Source organism: Crocodylus porosus, unplaced genomic scaffold (assembly GCF_001723895.1).
Source record: "Crocodylus porosus isolate Cpor-Errol unplaced genomic scaffold, CroPor_comp1, whole genome shotgun sequence".
Classification (NCBI taxonomy): domain Eukaryota; kingdom Metazoa; phylum Chordata; order Crocodylia; family Crocodylidae; genus Crocodylus; species Crocodylus porosus.
Genome location: NW_017728947.1, coordinates 73,271,001 through 73,294,084, shown reverse-complemented (window position 1 = coordinate 73,294,084; position 23,084 = coordinate 73,271,001). Strand labels below are relative to the sequence as shown.

Here is a 23,084-nt window from a genome sequence, read left to right as displayed (position 1 = left end):
GAAAGCCTTCCGGAAGTCCAGAAAGACTACATCCACAGCAACCCCTGCGTCTAATGATTTGGTGACCTGAACGTAAAAGGCCACCAGGTTGGTCTGACAAGACCTGCCACTGATGAACCCATGTTGGTTGCCCCTGTTGGTTGCCCCTGTTGGTTGCCCATGTTGGTTGTCTATACCTTCTGCGCTGAAGACTTTGAATCTGCTCCAATGCTAGTCTCCTTGTCTTGCAATTAATACCAATGAAAAGTTAGTGTTGAACATTACCGTTGCAGTTCTGATAGCATCTCACTCCACTTTTCATTGTACAAATTACTACACATGGTGCATGACCATAGAGATTCAGGCCTTATGTGCATATTTTGGACTTAAATCATTTGTGTCAAGTTGCTAAGGGTGCTGCTGCTTTGCTGTTTTAAAACACTTAGTCATAGAATATATATTGTTGCCCAAGAGGAAATGGTTTATTAAAAACAAAATAAAAAAATCCTGAAACCATCATGTCTGGATTTCAGTTGGTCATGATCTACCACGTCTGAATAATCAAATCTTGACTAATGGCCTGAGCAGGGACTGTCTGTAATTTGATATACTGTGCAGTTTTGAGCATGTGGTGGAAACAAAACAAATCATAACTACTTAATAGTAATTAACATAGATGATGGATTATTTTAGTGCAGAAAAGACCATCAGATCTTTTAATCTGACCTCCTGTGTATTAAGGTGATAGAATGGCACCCCATACTGAGCCTGATAGCTTGTCTGTTAGTTTAATCATGCTATTTGTACATTAAAAATCTCCTCTTACCTTTAAGTGTGAATTTATATTGGTTCCTGGATGATAATTTGTCTCTGTCCATTGTTGCTTCAGGCCATTTTGTTTGACAGTTTCTGCCCTTTTAAAATGTATTTGAAAAACTCAGCCTCCAAACATATATCATAAAATGGTGGCATTTTCCCGGCACTTATGCTGATATTAGTAAGGGAGCTGTTTGATTTACTTGCAAAATATTTATTGGAGAAACTCTGTCAGATGCACAAGAAAAACTAGCAGTTTTTCTTTACAGGTATCTTTAGCAGAGAAAGTATTTGTGTTGTGGTACTTATGTGGAAGATAGAAAATTCATTGTCATACCAACTACTAAATACAAGTCTTTCATTTTTGTAGGGCTGTTTGATGTTATTAAAAAGTCCTGAACTCTAGCAAGGCTCATTCTGACTCCTCACAGTTCCTCAACCTTCCTCTCAAGAATATTCTTTCCCAAAAAAGGGGTTATCCATTGCTATATATCATGCATGTACCATGAAGAGAGCCTTAAGTGTGTGCGTGTATATTTGATTTGTACACATTCATTTTGATCACAGAAAAATGTGGATTTTGGGTTACTTTTTTAATCTGAAAATTGGGGATTTTTTCAATCAGAGAAAACCAGGATCCCTGCTAATTGAGGGTACAGGGTAGTTATCTTACAGCTGTCAGTTGTTGCTTTTGCAGCAGTAAATACAACTGTTAAGATGTTGGCTTTTATGCCAAATGGCTTGGATATTACAGAACTCTCCCCATCAGAAACTATATTAGAACAGTAGGCCTGAGTTATCTTAACTTCAGTGGAATCAATGGAGCTGTTCTGATTATGGCACCTAAGGCTCTCTTCATGGTAGATAAACTGGAAGAGAAGTGTAGCGGCCTGTGTAGATCCCAGTCTCTGGGAACTAGGACCCTAAAGTGGCTACTAGGCTGCAGCAGAAGCTTTTTGTTTCTTTCACTAATTTAAGTAACTACTGTATTTACTTGAATATAAGATGAACCTGAATAGAAGATACCTCCCTGATAATTAGATTCTGTATTTGGAAAATTATACATTTGGTATAATTTTCCAGATATAGAATATCATTATTGGAGGCTTACCTTGAATTTTCCCCCTTTCACTGCTATAGCAGGAAACATAAATCTGGGGGGTCAGGTAGCCCTCTTGCCCTCTACCTCCCTCCAACTTCTTTCCCTCGTATCCCCTTTCTCCCACCCCCTTGCTCTCCCTGAGCACATGGAAGTGAGGAGAAAATTTGAAAACAATGACCTTGAAAAAAAGCATACCTATTAGGGGTGTACAAAGCAGGCCCTATTCAATGTGGATTTGGCCCAAATCAGGGACAGTGATTTGATTTGTTGATTCAGATCACTGTCGATTCAATTCGGCCAAATCCAAATCTGAAGATTTGACGCTGATTTGGAGAATCGGTGATTTGCACATAGACACAACTTTAAACGTTTTTTTCTACATACCTTGAGGTACCAGCATGGCTTGTGATCGCTGTGATGCTGGAGTGCGTGGAGCATCCCAGAGGAGTGCAGGGGAATGGGGGGAGGCCCAGCATGCTCCCTGGCGGACCCAGAAGTGGACCAGAAGTGCTTCTGATCCACTTCTGGGTCTGTTGCTGAGCGCACTGGGGAGACCTGGGTTTCTATGGGACACTCCATGCAGCCTACCATCGCAGCATACATGAGCTGCCTACTACCTAGAAGTATTTAGAAAAAACATTTAAAGCTGTGTCTATGTCTGAATCTCCCAATCTTTCAGAATCGATTTTGAGCGTTCCAATTTGAGTTGGAGAAAATTAAAGCATTCTCTGATTCAATTCGGATTCAGAGATTTGGCCACCAAATCTGGCCGAATCTCCGCTGAATTGAATCACAGACTGAAGCTTTACACAGCCCTAATACCTACAGTAATTTGCATGTGGCACCCATAGACTTGGTTCAACTAGAATAGATGCATTTTACTTTTTTTGAAACTGCTACAAATTTTAGTACAGGTACTCCATTAACACTCTTTTATACCTACTTATATATAGTATAATCTATATATGATTTTAATCCAAAAACCAGAGGCCTATGATTTATCATACAAGTCATTGGGCTGGGCCCCACAAAGTCAATAGTATTCCAAGCCATGTTGACCCCAGCTCAGCACTGCTCAGTATCTGAATGTACTCCAGATACTTCCCCCAAACAGGATCTATGTGCTAATTAGCCCCCATAGTCATGACTGCAACCAGGTATTCTTGTCACAAGTCATGGGACTCTCCAAAAATGTATATGCAGATGGGGTCCAGGGCAACCTGGTCTAGTTCCAACTCATAGAGGGTAGGGCCACACTAATCATATACAGGAGGAGACAAACTGATTCTGGGTGAACTGTTTTGGGCCTCAGTTAATATTTGCCAGACATTTAAGGCTGAAGTAACAGGAATGATTGGAAATAGAAAAAAAGGCACCGCTCAGCTGTGGGAGTGAAGAGTAAGTCAAAACATATGCAATATAGCATCTTACCATGGCTTGAAAGAGTCTGCACAGAGTGGGAGTGTGTTCTATGGGCACTACCATATATCTTATTCATATGGGCTGTGCTAACTTATCCGTATGGTAGGTTCCCTTTAGTATGTTTTCCCCAGTATGGGCCATGTGTTTTATAGTCATGTTCAGTGTTGGCTACATTTAATCAGCTTCAGAGTTGGTTTCCATTACTGAGCACATGCTGATTTTAGCAGCAGTTTAATGATAGATCATGTATTTGATGAGGTTTCCTTGCATGTGAATGTAAGACAAGGAGCTTTTCTCCTTATGCTGACTGAGGAGGGGAGTGAACCTCAACTTGTAGTTGAGTAAACAGGGTATTCTTTGAACCCTGGGGTTCTTCTGGGGTTACAGAAGAGATAGGACTCAGAGTGCAGCAAAGCCAAAGATAAGTCTTAACTTAATCTAATGAGCCAAGCCCAAGGTCTACTTCTTTATTTCTTTTAGATCTTAAAGTGCTTTACAAAGGCATATAAATCACATTAGCTCTATTTTTCAGATTGGAAAACAGTGTCTGAGAAGTGACTGACTGAAATGCAAACAATACACCTGGAAGGTCCTGATCTGGCAAACACTTATAAGCACATTTAACTTTACTCCCAAGTAGTCTCAACAGTTTGCAGGGGATTGCTTATGTCATAAAGGTAACCACATGTAAGTGCTTGAGTATGTGAAGGTCCTTTTGTTCTTCCCTCCTGACTTCTGGGTCAGGAATGGTTACAATTTTGTCCCCCAAACCTCACTCCAACAAAATGACATTGTGGAGACTTCATTCTGGATCAGATGCAGTTGGAGTACTGCGTTCAGTTCTGGGCACCACACTTTAGGAGGGATGTGGATAGCATTGAGAGGGTACAGAGGAGGGCCACTTGCATGATCAGGGGGCAACAGGGCAGGCCTATGAGGGGAGGCTGCAGGACCTGAACCTGTTCAGCCTCCACAAGAGAAGGCTGAGAGGGGATCTGGTGGCCATCTATAAACTGGCCAAGGGATACCAGCAGGCAATGGGAGAGTCCCTGTTCCCCCAAGCACTACCAGGAGTAACAAGGAATAATGGCCATAAGTTGATGGCGAGTAGATTCAGGCTAGATATCAGGAGGCACTACTTCACAGTCAGGGCAGCTAGGATCTGGAACCAATTTCCAAGTGAAGTGGTGCTCGCTCCTACCCTGAGGGTCTTTAAAAGAAGGCTAGATAGACACCTAGCCATTTGACCCTAGCATTCTTTCCTGCCTGGGCAGGGGGTCGGACTTGAAGATCTGCTCAGGTCCTTTCCGACCCAACCAACTATGAAACTATAGGTCTTGAGACTGAAGTCTTGAAAGCAGCTACAGAATAATACCCTGGAGTGGTCTCACCAATGTATTTCCAAGTTTGGAGCATGTGAGCAGGAGAGGATGGGTGAAGCATGCTTGGGAATACCCTGGTCAGGACATACCACTGCACATAGTTTGAGCATAGGCTAAAAGAGCAGGGAGTAGACTCCATGCCCCAGGACACATCCACTAGACTAGACACTATGGGCAGGTGTGAACTAAATAGGAAAGTTCTCTGGTGCTATGCTTCAGAGGATATATACTGCAGGGGGATGCAGTAGCACAGTGCAGTTAAGCTATACATATGGAAATGTGAATTCAAGCCTTGCTCTGGACTTGCACTTAGTTTGCTTCCAACTGACCAAACTGTTAATGAGAGTCTGGTCATCTAAGCTGGAGAGTCAAAGGTGGACAAGTGTGATGCTAGCTATTTCACCTTCCGTGTGCTGTTGGTTATCTGACATGCTGTGTAATTGTGCATACAGTACATAGAGTTGGATGAACGGTTTCACTTAAAAAACAAAACAGAACAAAAAAACCCACAACACACTTCTGGAGGGTTTCTATGCCCCACATTACTTCTGAGAAGTATTTTGTATTTCTGAGAAGGGATTTGAAATTGGCTTATCTGAAAACTCTAAACATTTGCAAGCATAAAAATAACAGAATAATACATTCTTCATAAAGCATAATAGATAGATTATGTTTTTGAAGCATAATAAATAACAGTTTTAGAGTATTGTGTGTTACACAGCAGCAGCCAACCTGCACATTTTAAGAGTCTCCAGGGCAGATGGGATTATCAAAAGACTGTAAAAGTTAAAAGTTAATGGTGGCAGCCTAATACCATCATGTTATACCTTTCTGCATGTTTCAAACAAGCCTTCCTTGTAAAACCAAGCCTGAACTTCTTGCCTGTCTATTCTGAGCTAGCCCCACCTCTCTTGTGCATGCTCAAGTCAAGTCTTGTTTACATGAGGTTTGCAAAATTTTAAATAGTGTCATACTGTCCAGGCTGTGTTTCTCAAATGCATCCCACCAAAACTGCGTTTTGGTGGGGCTCTGCATAAAAGACCAAACACCCTCTTGACACTGTAAACAATAAAGACAGGATTGTCTTTTTTCTTGATTTCATGCATATTTTTTTACAAACACTGATGCAGACTTATTGGCTCTAGACAGCTGTTCATGTTATTCTCCTTTCCCTTCAGGTAGTCCCACCCTTATGACCGACAGCAGTTTGAAGCCTGTGGAGAGAGAATTCCTTTCTACAAGTCACTGTCAAATCCCCTTTACATACGATTTAACAAACCCCTTTTTATATATGTTTGATGTATTTTAGCTTATTTTTCTTCTTGAGGTGATATTACCCAAGTTTAAGACTATTGTGATATCACAGAGAGATCAAACAACAATATAAATAGGTTTAGAAGCAAGGGAAACAATTAGAGGTGCACTGATATGTCTGTTGCATATCAGATTGGCACCAATAAAAGGAAAACACCTGAAGAAATGCAACCTCAGGGGTGACATGGTAGCAGCCTGTAAGTACATAAGGGATGTGCATCAGGATCTGGGGGAACACCTGTTTACCAGAGCACTCCAGACGATGACAAGGTCACAAACTCCTGCAAGACCATTCTAGGCTGGACATAAGGAAAAACTTCTTTACTGTCTGAGCCCCCAAGGCTTGGAACAGACTCCCCACAGAAGTGATGCAAGTACCTACTCTGGACACTTTCAGGATACATTTGGACTCTAGCTAACTCCTGTCCCTTGGGCAGGGGACTGGAACCAATGATCTTTCAAGGTCCCTTCCAGCCCTAATGTCTATGAAATCTATGAAAATTAACATAATTGGCAATCGGCTTTTCTTGGCTGGTGTAGCTGATAAGGTCACCAATAAATTCCATGCGCATGCGCGCAGCTGCCATGCATATGGCCAGGAATGCAGCCCAGCAGCTTGGACAGCAGTGTCTGGTTGTTAAGTCTGTGAGGAGAAAGGGGCATTGGGGGGGGGAGGCATATTGAGGTCCACATGGTGAAGGAGGGAGTGGAGCAGAGGCAGGCACTGCCCAGCAAGGGCAGTGAATGTGACCCTAAGGTGAGGCGCAGAGTGGACCCATGGGTGGCTTGTCCAGGGTACACAGGGGGGCAGCTCCCTGCTGCTGTGTGCACCCCTGGGGGATGCATGGGGGACATATGTCCCCCCAGACTTGTGGAAATCAAGGGTGAGCTGCTTGCTGTGAGCTTAGAGCAGGGGCTGCACCAGCCTCTTTCCAGTGGGAGGCTGGGCCAAGGCTACACTTATGGCGGGCGGGGGCAGGGCAGGCAGTGGTGGTTCTGGGAGGAGTAACTATGGGGAATTTTGGGGTGGCTCTAGGCCACCCCATAGCCACCCCTCCCAGTGCTACTACTGGCCGGCCACCCCCAGCACAGCCTCAGCCCAGCCCACATACTGGGAAGAGGCTAGCACAGACCCTGACCCAAAGCCTGCAGCAGGCAGCCCACTCTCACCCAGCACTCAAATCTGGGAGGGCATATGTCCCCCATGCCTTCCCTGGGGTTGTGCACAGTGCAGGGAGTCATCTCCCATCCACTGTGCCCCCTGGATGAGCCTCCTGCTGCCATGCCCCGCTCTGGGGTTGCATTCACTGCCCTGGTTAGGCAGTGTTTGTCCCTGCCCCGTCTCACTCCCTCCCTCCCTCACCACAGGGGACTAGATTTGCCCCTCCATGCCCCTTCCCCTCCTCCCCCAGACTTACCGGCAGGAGGCTGCTCTCCAAGCTGCCCAGCTGCATTCCTATATATCAGCTATTGGATCAGTATTGGCTGATATGGCTGGTTAATAATTGGCCATCAGTATTGGCCAAGAAAATCCTTACTGGTGCACCCCTAGAAAGAACTGAATTAAGCTCCTACTTGTGAGAGCCCCATTATCATGTGCTCAAAGTGGTAGCTTGAACTCCCCAACCCTTCCATTGTAATTCAATGGCATGCCTCTAGTTACATCTGACCCATAGTTTTCCATACCTCTGGATTAGGAGCTACTTGCATTTAGTTACAGCCCCATAAGCTTGTAAAGAAATCACATCAACAAACTGTGGAAAAAATGCCTAAGTGCTCACTTAAATGTAACAAAACATTTTAAATGTAGCGCACCAGAAATTAATATTACACAGCAACATGTCATCGGCACTTACTTAGAACCTTCCTATAAGCACTGTGCAGACTAAGTTCTCTGTTAGGGTCTGTTACATTTCCTATTAAAGTCTTTCTACTTCCTCACATGTCAATAATACATGTGTGGCCTTTAAATCTCTCCACCACTCTGCACTGTCAGCCACTTACAAGTTAAAACTTCTTGCCCTTGCCTTTAGTGTCAAATCTAGGATTTTTGCTGAGTTTGCTTATATAGTTTTATCTAGTCACAACATTCAGCATACTAAAAAAAAATTATATTGGTATAAGGGACCCCAAACTTTTCCTTTCAGCTAACAGATAAATACTGTTTCCTCCCCTCCCCCCCCCCTTTTTGATCAAGTTGCTCTTGAAAACAAACAAAATACCATCTAGTAACGGTAACATAACTACCAGGGATTTATTTCACTTGGATATAAATTATTAAAGGAAATAATTATTTGATGTGATGCTTCAACAGCTTGGAAAAAAATTGCAAGCCTCAAAAAATCTCTTTTACATTTCTTCAAGGACCATTCAGTCTGTTTTTAAAAAGGAAATGTAAGTTTGTCAGGGAACAGTTGACTATATGCTTTAAAATACTATGTCAATATGCTTCTTAGTACTGGATAAAGAGCACAACTTCAAGCTCTAATTTGTGTTATTGGTCTTACTAAATATTAGTCTTTGCTAGTCTGGTTTCCACCATTTATCTCAACTATGCCAACATTCTGATTTTGTTCTGAAATATTCCACAACAAGCTGATGTTATACAATACTAGGCCAAGAGCTAGTGTTTCCAGTTTACTGAGTATACTTAGTATATTTTGTTACTGATAAATCAATAAAACCATGTTGTAATCTACAAACTTCCATCTCTGTGAAGCAGCTATAAGCAAACTGTAAATGAACACATAGGTCAAAAAATGGGATGCTGTGATTATGTTGACTCTGAAAACATTTGACTTTCATAGAGTACACATTAGTCTTTGGGAGAAGTAAGTTGTAGCACTTACAACATAATATTTTCTTGAAAGAGTAAGATGATGTCTATATAAATGATAAATATTTGTGTATATATCCTTGCTACTCATGTTTAAAAATGATTACTATCTGTGTTGCAGATCACATCTGAAAGTGGATTAGTAAATTATGGCTATTCATAGTAGAGAAAATACTTGACTTAGATTGTGAACTTGACTTTGTGTTCTGTTTGTATCTGAAACTCCTTGAAGTCAATGCACGTTGCGTGTGTTCAAGGAATTCAGGAAGAGCCCCACTGTAAATTCCTGGTGGGTGCATTCTCTTGTCTTCACTATGCTATGCACAGTATAGAACAGTATTGGCATTCAGCATAAAACCTCAGATGTCAGAAATCTGACTGCAACCTCTGATGCCTGGGACGTTAATAAGAAACATTTATCATTGTATGATATCATACAGAATAAGACTGTAATGAGGCTATGGGTACTGGTATCAGACTGATGCATTATGGGAAACCTTAAGGAAAAGTGGAAAGTGGCTTATGCTCCCCATACTATGCATAGGGAGAAATAGATGAATGGGATTCACAATAATTAGCATGCAGACTGGACTGCTGTCTATGCCAATAGGAACAGTTGAAGAGGGGTGTGTCTTAGAGCCCTCTCTCCTGTAAGGGTTAGGCTCTTAACTCCAGGCTACAGAGATACCTACCTACCTTAGATTCATATTCAAGAACCCTCCTATAAAAACATTTCTGCCTAAAATGCCCCTTTAAAAAGAAATAGAGTGGGGCAGGGAAGCAATCCTTCTTTTTCAAGATGACAGTGACAAATGATGCCATCACTCCCATTTTATGCAATTCATCCACAATGTGGGAGGCCTGGGTTCAAGTCTTGCCTGAGCCTGAGAGGATTCAAACCAAACATCTTTCACTATCTAGGAAAGCATGTTCTGCTTTCCAGAACTCTTCCTGTTGAAGTCATGCCATTTTGCAGAAACTAATTTAAGATATAATACTTCAGAGAAGGAAGCAAGACACTCTGACCAAGGAATGACAGCACTCACCTAGGAGATGTGAAACCTGGTTTCTAGTCCTAGCTAGCTCCCAACAATATTTGTTTATTTTACAGTTAGCTTTTAGTTCCTGGATGAAATACAGAAGCCATCTTGGAAGAGAAGAACTGAACCCAAGTCCCCTTTCTCCAGGTGAGTGCCCTAACCACTGGGCCACAGAGGCATACTTCCTCTTTCTAGTGCAAGGAGTCTCCGTACTTAGGGCAATTTCCTGGAAGGTGTGGTTGAAGCCCATTAAATGGATGAGGGAACTAAACTCAAGTCTCCAATTTCTATAGTGAGTCTTCCAGCTACTTAACAACTGCATAAAACTGATACAGCCTATGTTTTTGAGTGCCAGTGGCCAGGGTTACTATTTGGCACAAACCTCAGTCCTGCTGCTGTGTGTTAGGTGTGGTCTGAGCACACTGGATCAAACCCATCAAAGACCTATATGAAGGAATGCTTACACTGAGGGTCCTGATTAGACTCAGATGTGAGACAGGCACTCTGCTGCTAAGCTCTAGCAAGGTGGTGGCAGTTCTGCACATGCATCTTCATGCCATTAATGAACTTTACAGACAAAACTTTGTGGCCAAACTTTAGAAGTTAGGTGGAATGTAGGCATCTAAATCCATACATGAAGCCCTCAAAATCCCACTTAAGTCTTACTTTAGGTACCTGTGTAACCTTTCTTGGATAAGGCTCAAAAACATTTAAATAGATTAGATATAATTTATTTTTATGCTAAGTGCTCCCTATTGTTTAGCTGGTAGATGGCTGGGGGCCATTCAACACATGAATCAGCGATTAACTGAGTTTTCATTCTAATTAGTTCTATTTAAATATCTTTATTGATGAATTGTTTTAGATTTCATGATATAAATGTGATGTAGCAGGCTCTACCCAATTAGTATTAATCATTACATAGCAAATTGCTTTAACATTGAGGATAGATCAGTGCCTGAAACATAGTACTTATCTGAATATACACTATCAACTGCCAACAGCCCGCCATCTTTTGTGGTACTTAGTCATACTATTTTACTCTTGGAAGAGAGTTACAAAAATGTTCTGGTTACATTTCAGATGCGTCAGGAAGTTCCTAATTCTGTAATTACTTTTTATGCTGGCTGCAGAATCCACAGAATTTTAGAAATCATTTGTCTTGAATGGCTTAGATTAGTGATGCTCAATCTCCAGTCCACAGGCCAGATTCAGCCCACAGAGTCATGTCATCCATCCTGGGGGCGCTCCCCCCAGGTCTGAAATTTTGGCAGTGGAGGAGTGGCAATTAACACTGCCACTGCTCTCCAACTCCAAATTTCCAGACCTGTGGGGACCCCTGCCGGCTGAATGACATGGCTGTATGGGCTGGATCTGGCCTGTAGGTTGGAGGTTGCGCACCACTCATATAAGCCATTCAGGACAAATGTTTCGCTAACTCCACCGAAAAACTTCCCATGCCAAAGATTCTACAACCTCCTTAAGTAATCTATTCCAGTGACTCACCACCTTTACAATTAGGAAGTTCTTTCAAAAATCTAACTTAAATGTACTTCAACCCTACCAATATATTCTCACATGTTATATAAGACTCCATGTGTTTTTGGTTTTTTTTTTTACACCATCAAAATAAAATTGACATATTTACTCAATTCTTTCTGGTACATGCTAGTCAGACAATGGTTTTGGGCATTCACATTATAATCACTTGATTAATGGGATATTGTTAACCTAGAAGATAAATCTGTGTGTTTGAATCAGACCATAATTGATGTTTCTGATGCTCCAAGATATTCTTCAACAATATTAAACACTGAATTTCTTTTCTAAGACCACATGAAATCACTGTAGCCAAGATGTTGCTTATCACATGGTTCAGATTGTACAAACATAACAGTTTAATCTCAACAACGTGCTGGTCAATTCATTTTACAGTAGACTCAATGGTATAATGGAAGGTTTATATGTGGAATTCATTCCTACAAATGAATGATGACCTTTTCCCAACACAAATAGTACAACTTCCATTTTAATATGTGGGAGAAGTTTTTCTCTTTCAGTTTGAATAATTGGCACTGAAGAAATGGCAAATGGACTAACAATTAGCATATATTCACTTTGTTGACTATCAAGTGTCAGTATAATCCATTTGTTTTGACAAATACCTTGCAAAATATGAACTTTTGCTAATGATGCCTTTAGCTTTTCTATTTTTTTAGTGAGTTTCAGTTTCTATATTCATGAACAGAATTTTCTTAGCAATTTTCTGGCATAGTAGCTGTGGACATTAAAATTTGGAGAAGTGCCTGACTAAAATTGAAGTATGACAGGCTCCTAAGAACTAGTAACAGAAAATGTGCAATAGCCTTTAAAATTTAGGCCTTGTACAGACATTAAGTTTCTCATGGGAGAGTAACTGCTTTCCTAGAAGAAACCATGAGCGTACAGATGTTCAGGCTTTTTCTCCCAAAGTAAAAGTGGCCACTCCAAGAGAAAAATAACCTGGGAACAGTCAGGGTTAAATCACTCCCAGAAGAATTTCTCCTTGGAGACTGAATGTCTGCACAAGCTGTTAGAGTTATCCTATTTAATTACTTTTCCTGTCAATACAGCTGGATATTTTTTACCTTTCATGTTGCTCCTTCTAACACAGAGTACAAGACTGTAATTGGATGCTAACTTGGGGTAAGAGTGATTTAAAGTAGAATGATATTTTGTCTGAGAATTTAAAACTATTCTTATCTTGGCAAAAGGTAGATATGTAGATATCATACCTAGGACAGTGAATTTTCATGATGATTCATGGTGGAAGTAGAGTAGTTTTGAGGAAAGGAAAGCCTGCTAACTGATGTGAGAAATGTAATAAACCTAGGATACCGTTTGTCTGTCCAGAAGAATTATCCTGAAGTCACTACATGCATCCAATGTAATACTAGTATTCAGCTCCAGTCCAGTGTATGACTAACAAGCTTCATGGGTCCAGCTCCTATTGCCCTACCACCCATTGCCCCCCCCACCCCAAGGTCCAACCCACCTGCTGGCTCCTTCCAGCCCCAGTTCATCTCCAGTTTCTCATGTGCCATGCTTTTGGTGTTTTTCATTGGTTTACTGAGGAGGCAGTCCCTGGAGCTGGGAGTAGCTATTGTGGTTTCTTCACGTACTGACTCTATCCTTGCTGCTAGGTTCAACTCATGCCTGGGGGACTGTGCTTCCTTTGGGGTGTTTTTCCTTTAAGGGAGCACCCTCTCAGGCCTCCAGGCACCTGTCAGGGCTTTAGCAGTCCTAGCCTTGGCCCGCTTTGTCTCTGGCCAAGTCCTCAGCCCTAATCCGCTGTCTGAGACTCCAGCTCCAGGGCCTCAGCCCCAGTTTTCCTACAGCCCCTCCTGAGGTTCCAGTTTCACTCTGTCAGCTTCAGTCTCCTCAGCTTCTGTCTAGCTCCTATCCTCAATAGTGGGGAGCACCTCCCAGACACCCCACCTGTCTCTTCTTTTCCCCTGTACCCAGAATCAAGCCTTCCAAGCCAAACTCAAACAAGATAATCCCCAACCTGACTGGTCTGACACAAATACCAACCCCTCTGGGTCACCAGGTAGGTCTCCTAGGCTGGCCTGATTCCAAACTGCAGCCAAAACTACTAGGAGCTTCATATCCTGTAGCAGCCATGCCAAATTGCCTGCTCTATGGCCAGAGGCTATGTTTATACACTCCAAGCCCAGCCCTCTTCAGTCAGCTGACCCTGTTTCTTGCTCCTAAGGCTCAGGTGCTCTTAATTTTGCTATTAGCAGCCTGCCCTTTTCTAGTCCATGACTCAGTTTGCCTGGGCAACTCCCACCTGCTGCCACTTTGCCCTCAGACTTCCTGCAACCTGTTTCTGGCCACACTCCACCTCCCTATACTCCCCCCTCTCCCCGTCCTAGTAAGTGGCAGGGATTCCCTATTACAATGACTTATTTATTCCAAAGCTGGGAGAGGAAACTGCTTTCACCTTATAGCTTTATTACATGCCTTTGGGTATCAACATATCCTAACCGACTTGTGTTTGGGGTTTCTGCCACCACAATTACATATATCTATATGTATAGGCTTTTTATCAACTGTAATTTCAGAATACATGGTAGTTCCTGTAGAGCCCTTTTCAATACAAATGAGATGTCAGTGTAATTGGGATTCCCTCAGGGTTTAATATAATGGTGATGTGTGCAATCCATTTTAAACACCCAAATACTACCTGTTAGTACTGTATCTAGCTTTTATTAGATCACATGTGGCCTCCCTTGCACAAATCAATTGGTGTAAATTCTTCACAAGCTTCGATACTTAATCCCCCTGTTTCCATACCCACTGTCAAAAATCCAGTGATTCTTCAGTATCCTTTATTGACACTCCATTGTTACAATCCCAGTTGACAGCAATTTCTCCATGCTGCATGCTAGAACTTTTTTTCTCTTTCAGACTTTCTCCTGTAACTATCCAAGCCACAAAGACCTAAGGAACACTGCATCATCTGTGCCACACACAGCACTGATGGATGGCAGGCAGTGTAGTGGAGAAGTTTCTGCCTTAGTGGGAACAAGGGTCCAGGCTAGAACCCAGGGCAGCAACCATTTCATTCAGCCACATATCCTTTATTCAGCTACATTCAGCTTGTTCTCATCTTCTTGACCCCACGAGTCTCCCTCTCTTTGCTGCCTAGGGTGTCAGCTTCAAAAGGCGCACTAGAGAGGTGTCTGAATAATGCCTGATCTATGGTCAACATCTGAGCATTTTGGTTAGACCACTGTACTGGTCATTACAGACACAGGTTCGAAACCCCATCCTAGGCAAGCAGAGGGAGCTAGAACATGGTTCTCTAGCCTCCTAGAAGAGTGCCCTAATGATTCAGCTATCAGAGCTAAAGCATGGAAGAGCCTCCCTCATCTGGATGCTAACATCCACTAGTTGTGAATTATGGAATGCTGAATTACAGTACTAGATGAACACGATCACCCTAAGTCAGTTTTCACAGGGCTAGAGTCAATGGGGTGTTGAACACCATAATAAGGACACCTGTCCTTGCTCAGTTATCTTTTGAGTAAACACTAGAATATCTGTTTTACTATAAACTATGGAGCAGATCTCCAGATGAGATAAATTACTGTAACTCAACCTCAGTCAGGTCAATAGAGCCCTGTAGATTTGTACCATCTGAATATCACACTTGATATTGTTTTCCTTTAATATTACTAGTAAAAATTTAAACTGAAATGGTGTTATAATGTATCTCATTATGATCAAACCAACTTTGGATATTATAGGTCAGATTCTCTTCAGACACAAGATGGTGAAACTCCATTAAATCTATGGAACCGCACCCATTTATAGCAGTAGTAAATTGGGTTCTCTGTTCCCTAGCATAGTTTTATAATCAAGCAAAAGAAAAACACGTTGAAATTTAATAACAGAATTTGTATACAAATATGAACATTTCAATAATAGAAACAGAACCAAACTAGGTCTAGATATTTTGAAAGCTCAAAACTAACCACATTTATTCCTAAAATTTAAAATATAACCAAATGAATTCTCTAACCTTATGTAATTTCTCCAAAACATTTTTTTTCACTCTTTGTGAATGTACAACCTGTTTCTTTTGTGCAGTGCTTCTGCCTGAAATCTTTAATTAACTAGACTCATTCTTATCTTTGAAGAATGACTTAAGGCATATGTGCTATAACACGTGTCACCTACATATATTTAGGTCTATTTTTAATAAGGAAGATAAACTGCTTGATAGCATATACACGGAACAAAAATAATCATTCACATAATTCTGAAAGCTAGTTTTTCATCTGTTTCCTGTTTAACAGAAGTTGTACTCTATAGAATATAATCTGTACTTTAAAGATATCATGTTTGCAGTTAAAAAAATGAAAAGACTTTAGACCTACGTATAAAAGATACTCGTTTTATCCTTTTCTGAGACACTGACCTGTATCCTCATTTAAAAATGAACACCGCATCTTTATGTTATTAAATCTTTGTTTTGATCTATTAGTATTCACCAAAGTGCCATTTTATAAAACCCCACACTGAATAGACAAGGCTGGAGGTAACCATCTGCAGCTTTAGAGTCTGCGTTTGAATTGATGAAAAGAGCTTTGTGTTTTCATTGCCAAGTTTGATTCTTCCAGTCATTAGGCATTCCCCTCAGATCGCATCAATGAAGCGGACTCTCTTACACCCATGTGTTAAATTCTCTTCTCCTCATGGTTTCCTTTGCCAGCTATACTCCAGAAAGACTACTGGGTCTTAGGCACATTCTTCTCACAGCTGTGTTAAAAAAGAGCATCAGAGCGTCTTCCCAAAACCCATATGTGTATCTGGTCAGTCCCCTGTCTGAGGGTCACCTCACATTGTGGTGTGATTATTCAAAGATTCATTCTTGTTCTTGAACTGCACTGCTCAGATCATTCTGGGAAAGATTAGACCCCTCCAGTAGGCACTGGAGAACATTTTGGTCATTGATGTGAAATGCACACAACTCCTGTACTCAGAGGGCAGATTAGTTTTACTTTCAGAGGAATAGGATTCTAACATTTAATAAATGTTCAGTCCTCTTTTCTTTTTATTTTCATTTTCTTTTCACATGTCAAATGCCAATATAAAATGAAAAGAAAAATGTTTACTTGTGGATGTAGTAAACATTTAGTAGATATATTTATCATGCATAGCAAAAAAAATAAAACTTAAAGTGAATAATAACACATCTGAAAGCACAAAGCATTCATACCAGAAGTATAACAGACTAATCCAGGGCTCCCCAGAAATGGATATGTTCTGTTAGCAGTAAAATCTATGCTGTCAAAGAAGCTGAAGATATTCTTATATACTAATAAAAATCACTAAAAAATTGGCAGAACAATTCTATTAAAAATTAAATACATCTTCTACAGGATACAGAAATTTCACTTGCTGAAATCACCTACTTACAGATGATGCAGTTTAATTTTGTCTTGCACTTCTTCCCAATAAAATACTTTATGCAAAAACAGTGTAGATTTTTTTAAAGAATGTACCTTTAAGAAATCATACAGAATAAAGAAACCAAAATATATTATTATATTGCTTCAGTATTTATTTTGATCATAAGGAATACTAACTTAGCAAATCATATATACTATATCATATTTCATGGCTTTTTGACATGTGAAGTACTGTTTCATTGGCATATATGTCACTGAGGCATATATAGTAATATCTTCTATACATATATACAAACGTGTATATATGCATGTAAATAAATGCATGTGTGTACATGTAAATATAGATAGATATATAGGCAGGCAGGCAGGCACACATATATTTACATGCGCACACAAAGTCAGACCTTACTGATCTATTCAGCGTCATTGTATTTAAAAAACCCTAAGGGGTGAAATTGTCTTTAAATTCACATCATCCTCAATCCTATGGCAGAGAATGAAGAGTTCACTGAGAAAATCCATCATAAACATATCTGTCTTTATTGATAACTGATTAACATTGATATGGTATATTAAGATTAACATTGATATGGTATATTAAGACCTATTCCTCCTACTACTGAAGTCATAAACCACTGCTCATCCCCAGAGATTCTACCAGGGAGGTCAGCTTTAAAATACCTAGTTTCATCTGATTCCTGCTGGCAGAGACACTAATTAATTCACAGAATCTTCCAGCCACCTTCTCCAGGTCAGCCCCCATTTCCCTTCTGGGCTTGCACCAGCTGGCTGTAACCCCCTCCATCACTACAAACTTGCAGGGGTTTGTGCCTTGGTGCCAGCACTCCTGGTGAATGTTATGCCACTGGCCCACATTCTTTGTTTATAGAAAATAAAATATACACAACAATCACAAATTGAAAATTATAGCTGTTCTCTGCAGTATAATGATAAAATGATATAAGCATTCAATGGATCATAATGATCTACAGAGTAAATATGTATTGTGCTTTGCGTGCATATACACAAGACATATATGTGCACACACACACAAACACATACTTAGCATATGTATTTGCTTTATAAACAAAAATGATGCCCTACTTCGGAAGGCAAATATTTACCTAGGTGATATTTTTAAAGTGCGATAGACAAATTCTATGAAATATATTCATGGAAATGATTCAGAAGAGCTGTGTGCCCATATTCTGACTGGCAATATCTTTTCTCTCAGTATACCTACTCTTCTAGTGAGATGATGATGAATCTCTACAGAAGTGCAACTCTAAATTGCAGTGTAACTTCAAATTGCAGCTCATATATTGCAATATATTAAAAAAAGTGAGACTTTCATTCTGCTTAAGAATAAACAGAAATTTACTATATCCAAGTTCACTGTGAACAGATTCCACTGTATTCACCTTCTGGCTCACAGCTGCTGCTTCATGGGGGGTTAAATCCTGAAATTTTTTAGATGTTTTGTATTCATATGCCAAAGGCAAGACACTATTCTTAGTGAGATACTAAATTTAGCAACAGTTACTTACAAAGTGGCTTACTACATATACAGACTGATAAAGTCGAAAGAAGTACCTTTGATGGGCAAATGAAATTGATACTGTTTTCTGAATGGTTGATGTGATGCACATTGTAAATGTAAAAAGAAAAATTAAAATCTTAATTTCTGTAATACTGCCAAAGGATCAGTCTTCTAAGACATGAAAGTTAGTAAAGGACTCCAAGAAAGAAATCATTGCTTATTTAACTTGGATTAGTTTTTTCTAAAGATGATCTTAGGTAACTGAAATACATTCTTAGCAAAGCTCATAATTATTTTCCTTTTGTTGTTTCTTTCTTACTGTAACTATATTCTTAATGTATCTTACTAAATAATATAGAAATAATTACTTTAAAAAGTGCCAGAAAACACTTCCTTTACATGTTAGGATTAATTTTTGTTTTCCATTTTTAGGTCATGGAGAAGAGAAGTTAAGCAGATAGACAATTCATGTTTGGGCTATGAAGCTTAGGTTCATATTTTAAATCAAAATAAGTATCTCCCTGGAATAATTATAAGACAGCAGAGTTAACAAGCTTTAAAACTGTCAGTTCCCTTTTGAAATGTAGAACATCCTATATCTTCAAAAAACCCCAAAGCTAACAAACTAGTTCCTGCCTAATTGCCAAACACTGATTTGTATGAAGCAGTTGAGGTTACAAAGAAATCGTGAATTCTCAGCCTGGTTTCCCTGCTGATGAGTAAGAACTGTCTGTGTAGTTCTCCCAGAGGTGTCAGTGGAATCTCTATAGTGTCACACAAGGGTTCTTAGCTCAAAGTAAACACACTTTCCACAAACTCAGCTGCTTAATCTGTTTGCAGGTTGAATTATAAGATGGGGGTGGGTGACTCTGGGTGCTGGGAAGATGCACTGAGCATTTCCACAGTTTCTTGATAAAAAGGGCATGCTATTGTCATCAAAAGACCTCACCCAACTGTGTAATTTTACTACATGCTCAAAGAACTGATTTTAGCAATAATTAAATCTAACCTGGGCAAAATTTTCCCAAGTAGTTAAGCATGTTAAATTGCATGAATTCTTTTCATTATTACAGTGCATTGGCAATACTGTCTTTCAGGTTATTTGTGCACTTTTATTATAACCACCTTGGTTTCAGGACATTAAAATATGACTGAAAATTTTCCTCTGGGACAAATCTCAGTCTATAAATTCACAGTCCACAAATAGCAAGTATTTCTGACTAAAATTAAAAACAGTAACACAATCACTTTTCAGTTAGAACATCAGAGAGGTACTTTTTATCTTATGTTATTTTTAAGACTTGTGTACGTTGAATACACTCTGAATCAGAAATCTTAATTTATCAGGCTAAAATACTTATATTAGTATGTACTTTATACATAAAGTCCTCAGAAATGGTCCATGAAGCCTTCACAATCTATACAGCATCAAGCACACTATGGACAATCACAAATAAATAATAACAGACAACTTACATGAATTTATCAAAAAATGATATTAGAAAGTGACTCCAGAACAGATGCTGTAACTGCTTCTCATAAGTTTATTTTTAAGTAAACCTGGCTAATATTCTGAGTATTTCTTACATATATATAAGTATTTAGATTACAGAACTTAAGGATTCTCAAGTAACGCCTGTAGTTTCTGAAGTGATGGCCTATTATACTTTTTTCTACTTATTAGCTGTATGTTTGAATTATTTTTAATTACGTATTAGTCCCTAGCTGCAACATGAACTATGCTGGGCTACGGTGTTGTTGCAATTGTGATAGTCCAGTGAATATATGAGAAACAAAGCAACTGTGGGGGGGGGAGGGGGCGCAGTTGGTGACATTTTTCACTGGACCAATAGGTTCTTTCCCAGACCTGGAGTTTTACCTTTGATGACTCCTTTTCCAAAATGAGTCATAAGTGGACATGTCTACATGAGACACTAAATGTACAGTAGACTAATTCTGCTGCACATTAGTGTGTCAGGGCAAAAGCTGTGCTGATGTGCAGCAGAATTAGCTAACTGCACATTAGCACCACAAAAAACTTCACCAGCACTACTACACAGTAGTGCGGGTTACAGTGCATTCAGTTAGTACCTGTTATTGTAGGTTACTAAACTGAATGTGCAGTAACCACGGTGCCTTAATGAATGTGTAGATGTGCCCAGTGAGTACTGAATCAAAGCTAATAGTATCAGGAGAATCCCATTTAGCTTGACATGCCTTTGTTTAAAACAGTGTAATCAGAAAAGTGACTGGCTTTGTGAGCTTCTAAGTATGGTCTCCTCCTGACTTTCCCATCTGCTAAATGTACAAATGTGACAATATTGCCCCTCATATCACTGTACATTCTGTCTGGATTCTGAAAGTCGGTCTGGACACTCATGGCAGAGCGCCCCTGTGCGGTGTGGGGCAGCGGGGATTGCCCCCCCCACCCTTTCCCCTGTCTGGCACCCGTGCAGCATGGCTCGGCAGGGCACCGTACGCTGTCCCAGAGCTGGGTGGATCCACCTGTCAGCTGGAGCTCCTGGTTTGATTCCCCAGCTCTCTGATCATTCCTCCATCTCTTCCCAGGGGACGCAGCTCCTGGATCTGCATGTGGAGTTTCAGCAGACTGCTGCTGCTGGCTGGGGAAATAGCCAGAGCCACCACCATCCCCAGCTGGCAGTGGCAGCCTGCTGTCATCCCACATCATCTGGGAAGAGCTGGGGAAAGTCTGGGGAGCTGGGGAATCAAACCAGGAACTGGGGGAATGTTCTGGGACCTGAACATTCTCTCAGCCCCGGTTCAATTCCCCAGTCACCAGTTTGATTCCCCAGCTCCAGCAGACTGGAGCCAGCAGCAGCACTGCAGTCTTCCTGGCATAGGCTGCACCAAGTGCCTGCTGCTGGCTTCAGCCTTCAGCAACAGCTTGCTGAAAACTTGTGTGCAGCTTGGGGGCCCATGCACCCCTGGAAGAGCTGGGGAAAAGATCAGAAAGCTGGGGGAAGTGGTCAGAGACCTGGTGAATCAAACTGGGAGCTAGATCTCAATATTAGACCAGTCCTTTCCCAACTTTTTCCCCTCCCTCTCCTTAGTTTCTGGTTAGTTGCAATTAAGCCCAACTTCAAAACCTGAAATATTTCAAAACTTTCAAAACATTTCAAGTGCCCCTGTTTCATTTCCAAGCTGTTTTGAAGCCTTTCATTTCATTTCAATTTTGCTGTTTTGAGCTCAAAACACATCAAAACAGCTTTGAAACAAAACACCCATTGAAATTTTGCACAGCCCTAATATTTCATTTGGTTGAGATAAATGCCATTTTTCTAGAAGTAAAGACAACTTGACTTACTTTTGAATTTTTTTGTTGGCCTCTTCTGAAGCTTCTAAAGCTCCCTGAAGTTTCAATTCCATGTCTTTTCGGTCTGTTAAGGCTTTCTGCAGTTTGGTTGCTAACTCTTGATTTTGGCGATAAGTGGTGGACACAATATCCTCCTTGCTTTTCAGTGCTTCTTCATATGTACTAAGGGTACAGTTAAACTGATCCTTCAGGCTTACTTCTTGGGATAAAGATTTGTGTAAGCTGGTAAAATAAAGATATGCATATTATTAACTCACAGTATAAGCTCCGAAGTTGAATGGTAAGAATATCACACTTAGATTAATATATTTACAATTATTATACATGGATCAGTATAAGGCAGATCTTTATTATATACCTAAACTGGAAGACCTGGAAAAAAAGAGGAAGATATAAGTGGACTGGTGGTACATATGATGAACGAAGAAATTGTATATAAATGTAATGTTGAGCTGACAAATCTCTCTATTATTAACTCCAAAGAATGTAGAAATCAAAAACAATCATTTTTAAAATGCTCTTTTCTTAAGCATATAACTCACAAAGAAAAAAAAAGAAAACAGAAGGCATTCTCAGATTAAGAAAAAAAGGAATCCATCTAAAAATTAAACCTTTGTAGATGAAATTTGTGTTCAATTCAAGTCCAGTTTTACGATATGTTCCATGGAAAAAGCTGCGTATATGATTTACTGAGTGTGGATTCACTGATATAACAAGTATATCAGACTTTGTTTCACATGGGAAAACCATGGCTATATATTTTCTTTCTGTCTCCAGACCCTTCCCTCCCCCATTACTGTGTTTGTCAAGCCATCCAATAGTGCTAGAATCTGCATTGAGATCCTGTCTGGGAAGGCACTATATACATGGACAGTTGAAGTACATCATGCCCATGTCCTCACCAACCTTTCTGACAAGACCTCAAGGCAGTGCCTAGTAGAAGTGACATCAGAAGAAGCCTGTCCAGCCTCATGTACCCTGTACAAACTGCCCATCACCAAGAGAACTGGTGATTTTCAGTGGCAACTGCTGCATGGGGCCCTGACCATGGGCACCTCTGTCTGCCACTTAGATCCAGTGGCTTTGGCAACTCGCCCTTTCTGCAAAGAGGTAGTATAGAGGAGATCCTGTCTTCCTGGACGGTCACCATCTCCAGCCACTCTTTGATGCCCTTGACATACTAGACTTGGACTTCTCCAAGACTGTGTGCACTTTCTTTATCTCATACCAACAAGCCAAAGGGAGCATGATCTACCTAGTCAGTTTTTCACTGGGCCAGGCCAACATGGTCACCCTAAAAAGCTACAGAAACTAGCTTGCAAGGGCCAGCTCCAAAGAAACTCTCTGTCTCAGGGAA

The 23,084-nt window shown here is 40.5% G+C and overlaps 1 protein-coding gene across 3 annotated transcripts in view; it reads right to left on the bottom strand.

Moving 5' to 3' along the window:
* The window catches only part of MIPOL1 (mirror-image polydactyly 1), a 277,415-nt gene that overhangs the window by 10,063 nt on the left and 244,268 nt on the right, over positions 1 to 23,084 (bottom strand). For 2 of the 3 annotated variants that reach the window (XM_019551718.1, XM_019551719.1), the window contains one exon: positions 21,719 to 21,949. The exons of the other annotated variant lie outside the window; for it this stretch is intronic. In XM_019551718.1, coding sequence (XP_019407263.1) covers positions 21,719 to 21,949 — 231 coding nt within the window. The remainder of the gene's footprint in view (positions 1 to 21,718; positions 21,950 to 23,084) is intronic. 3 annotated transcript variants of the gene reach the window in all.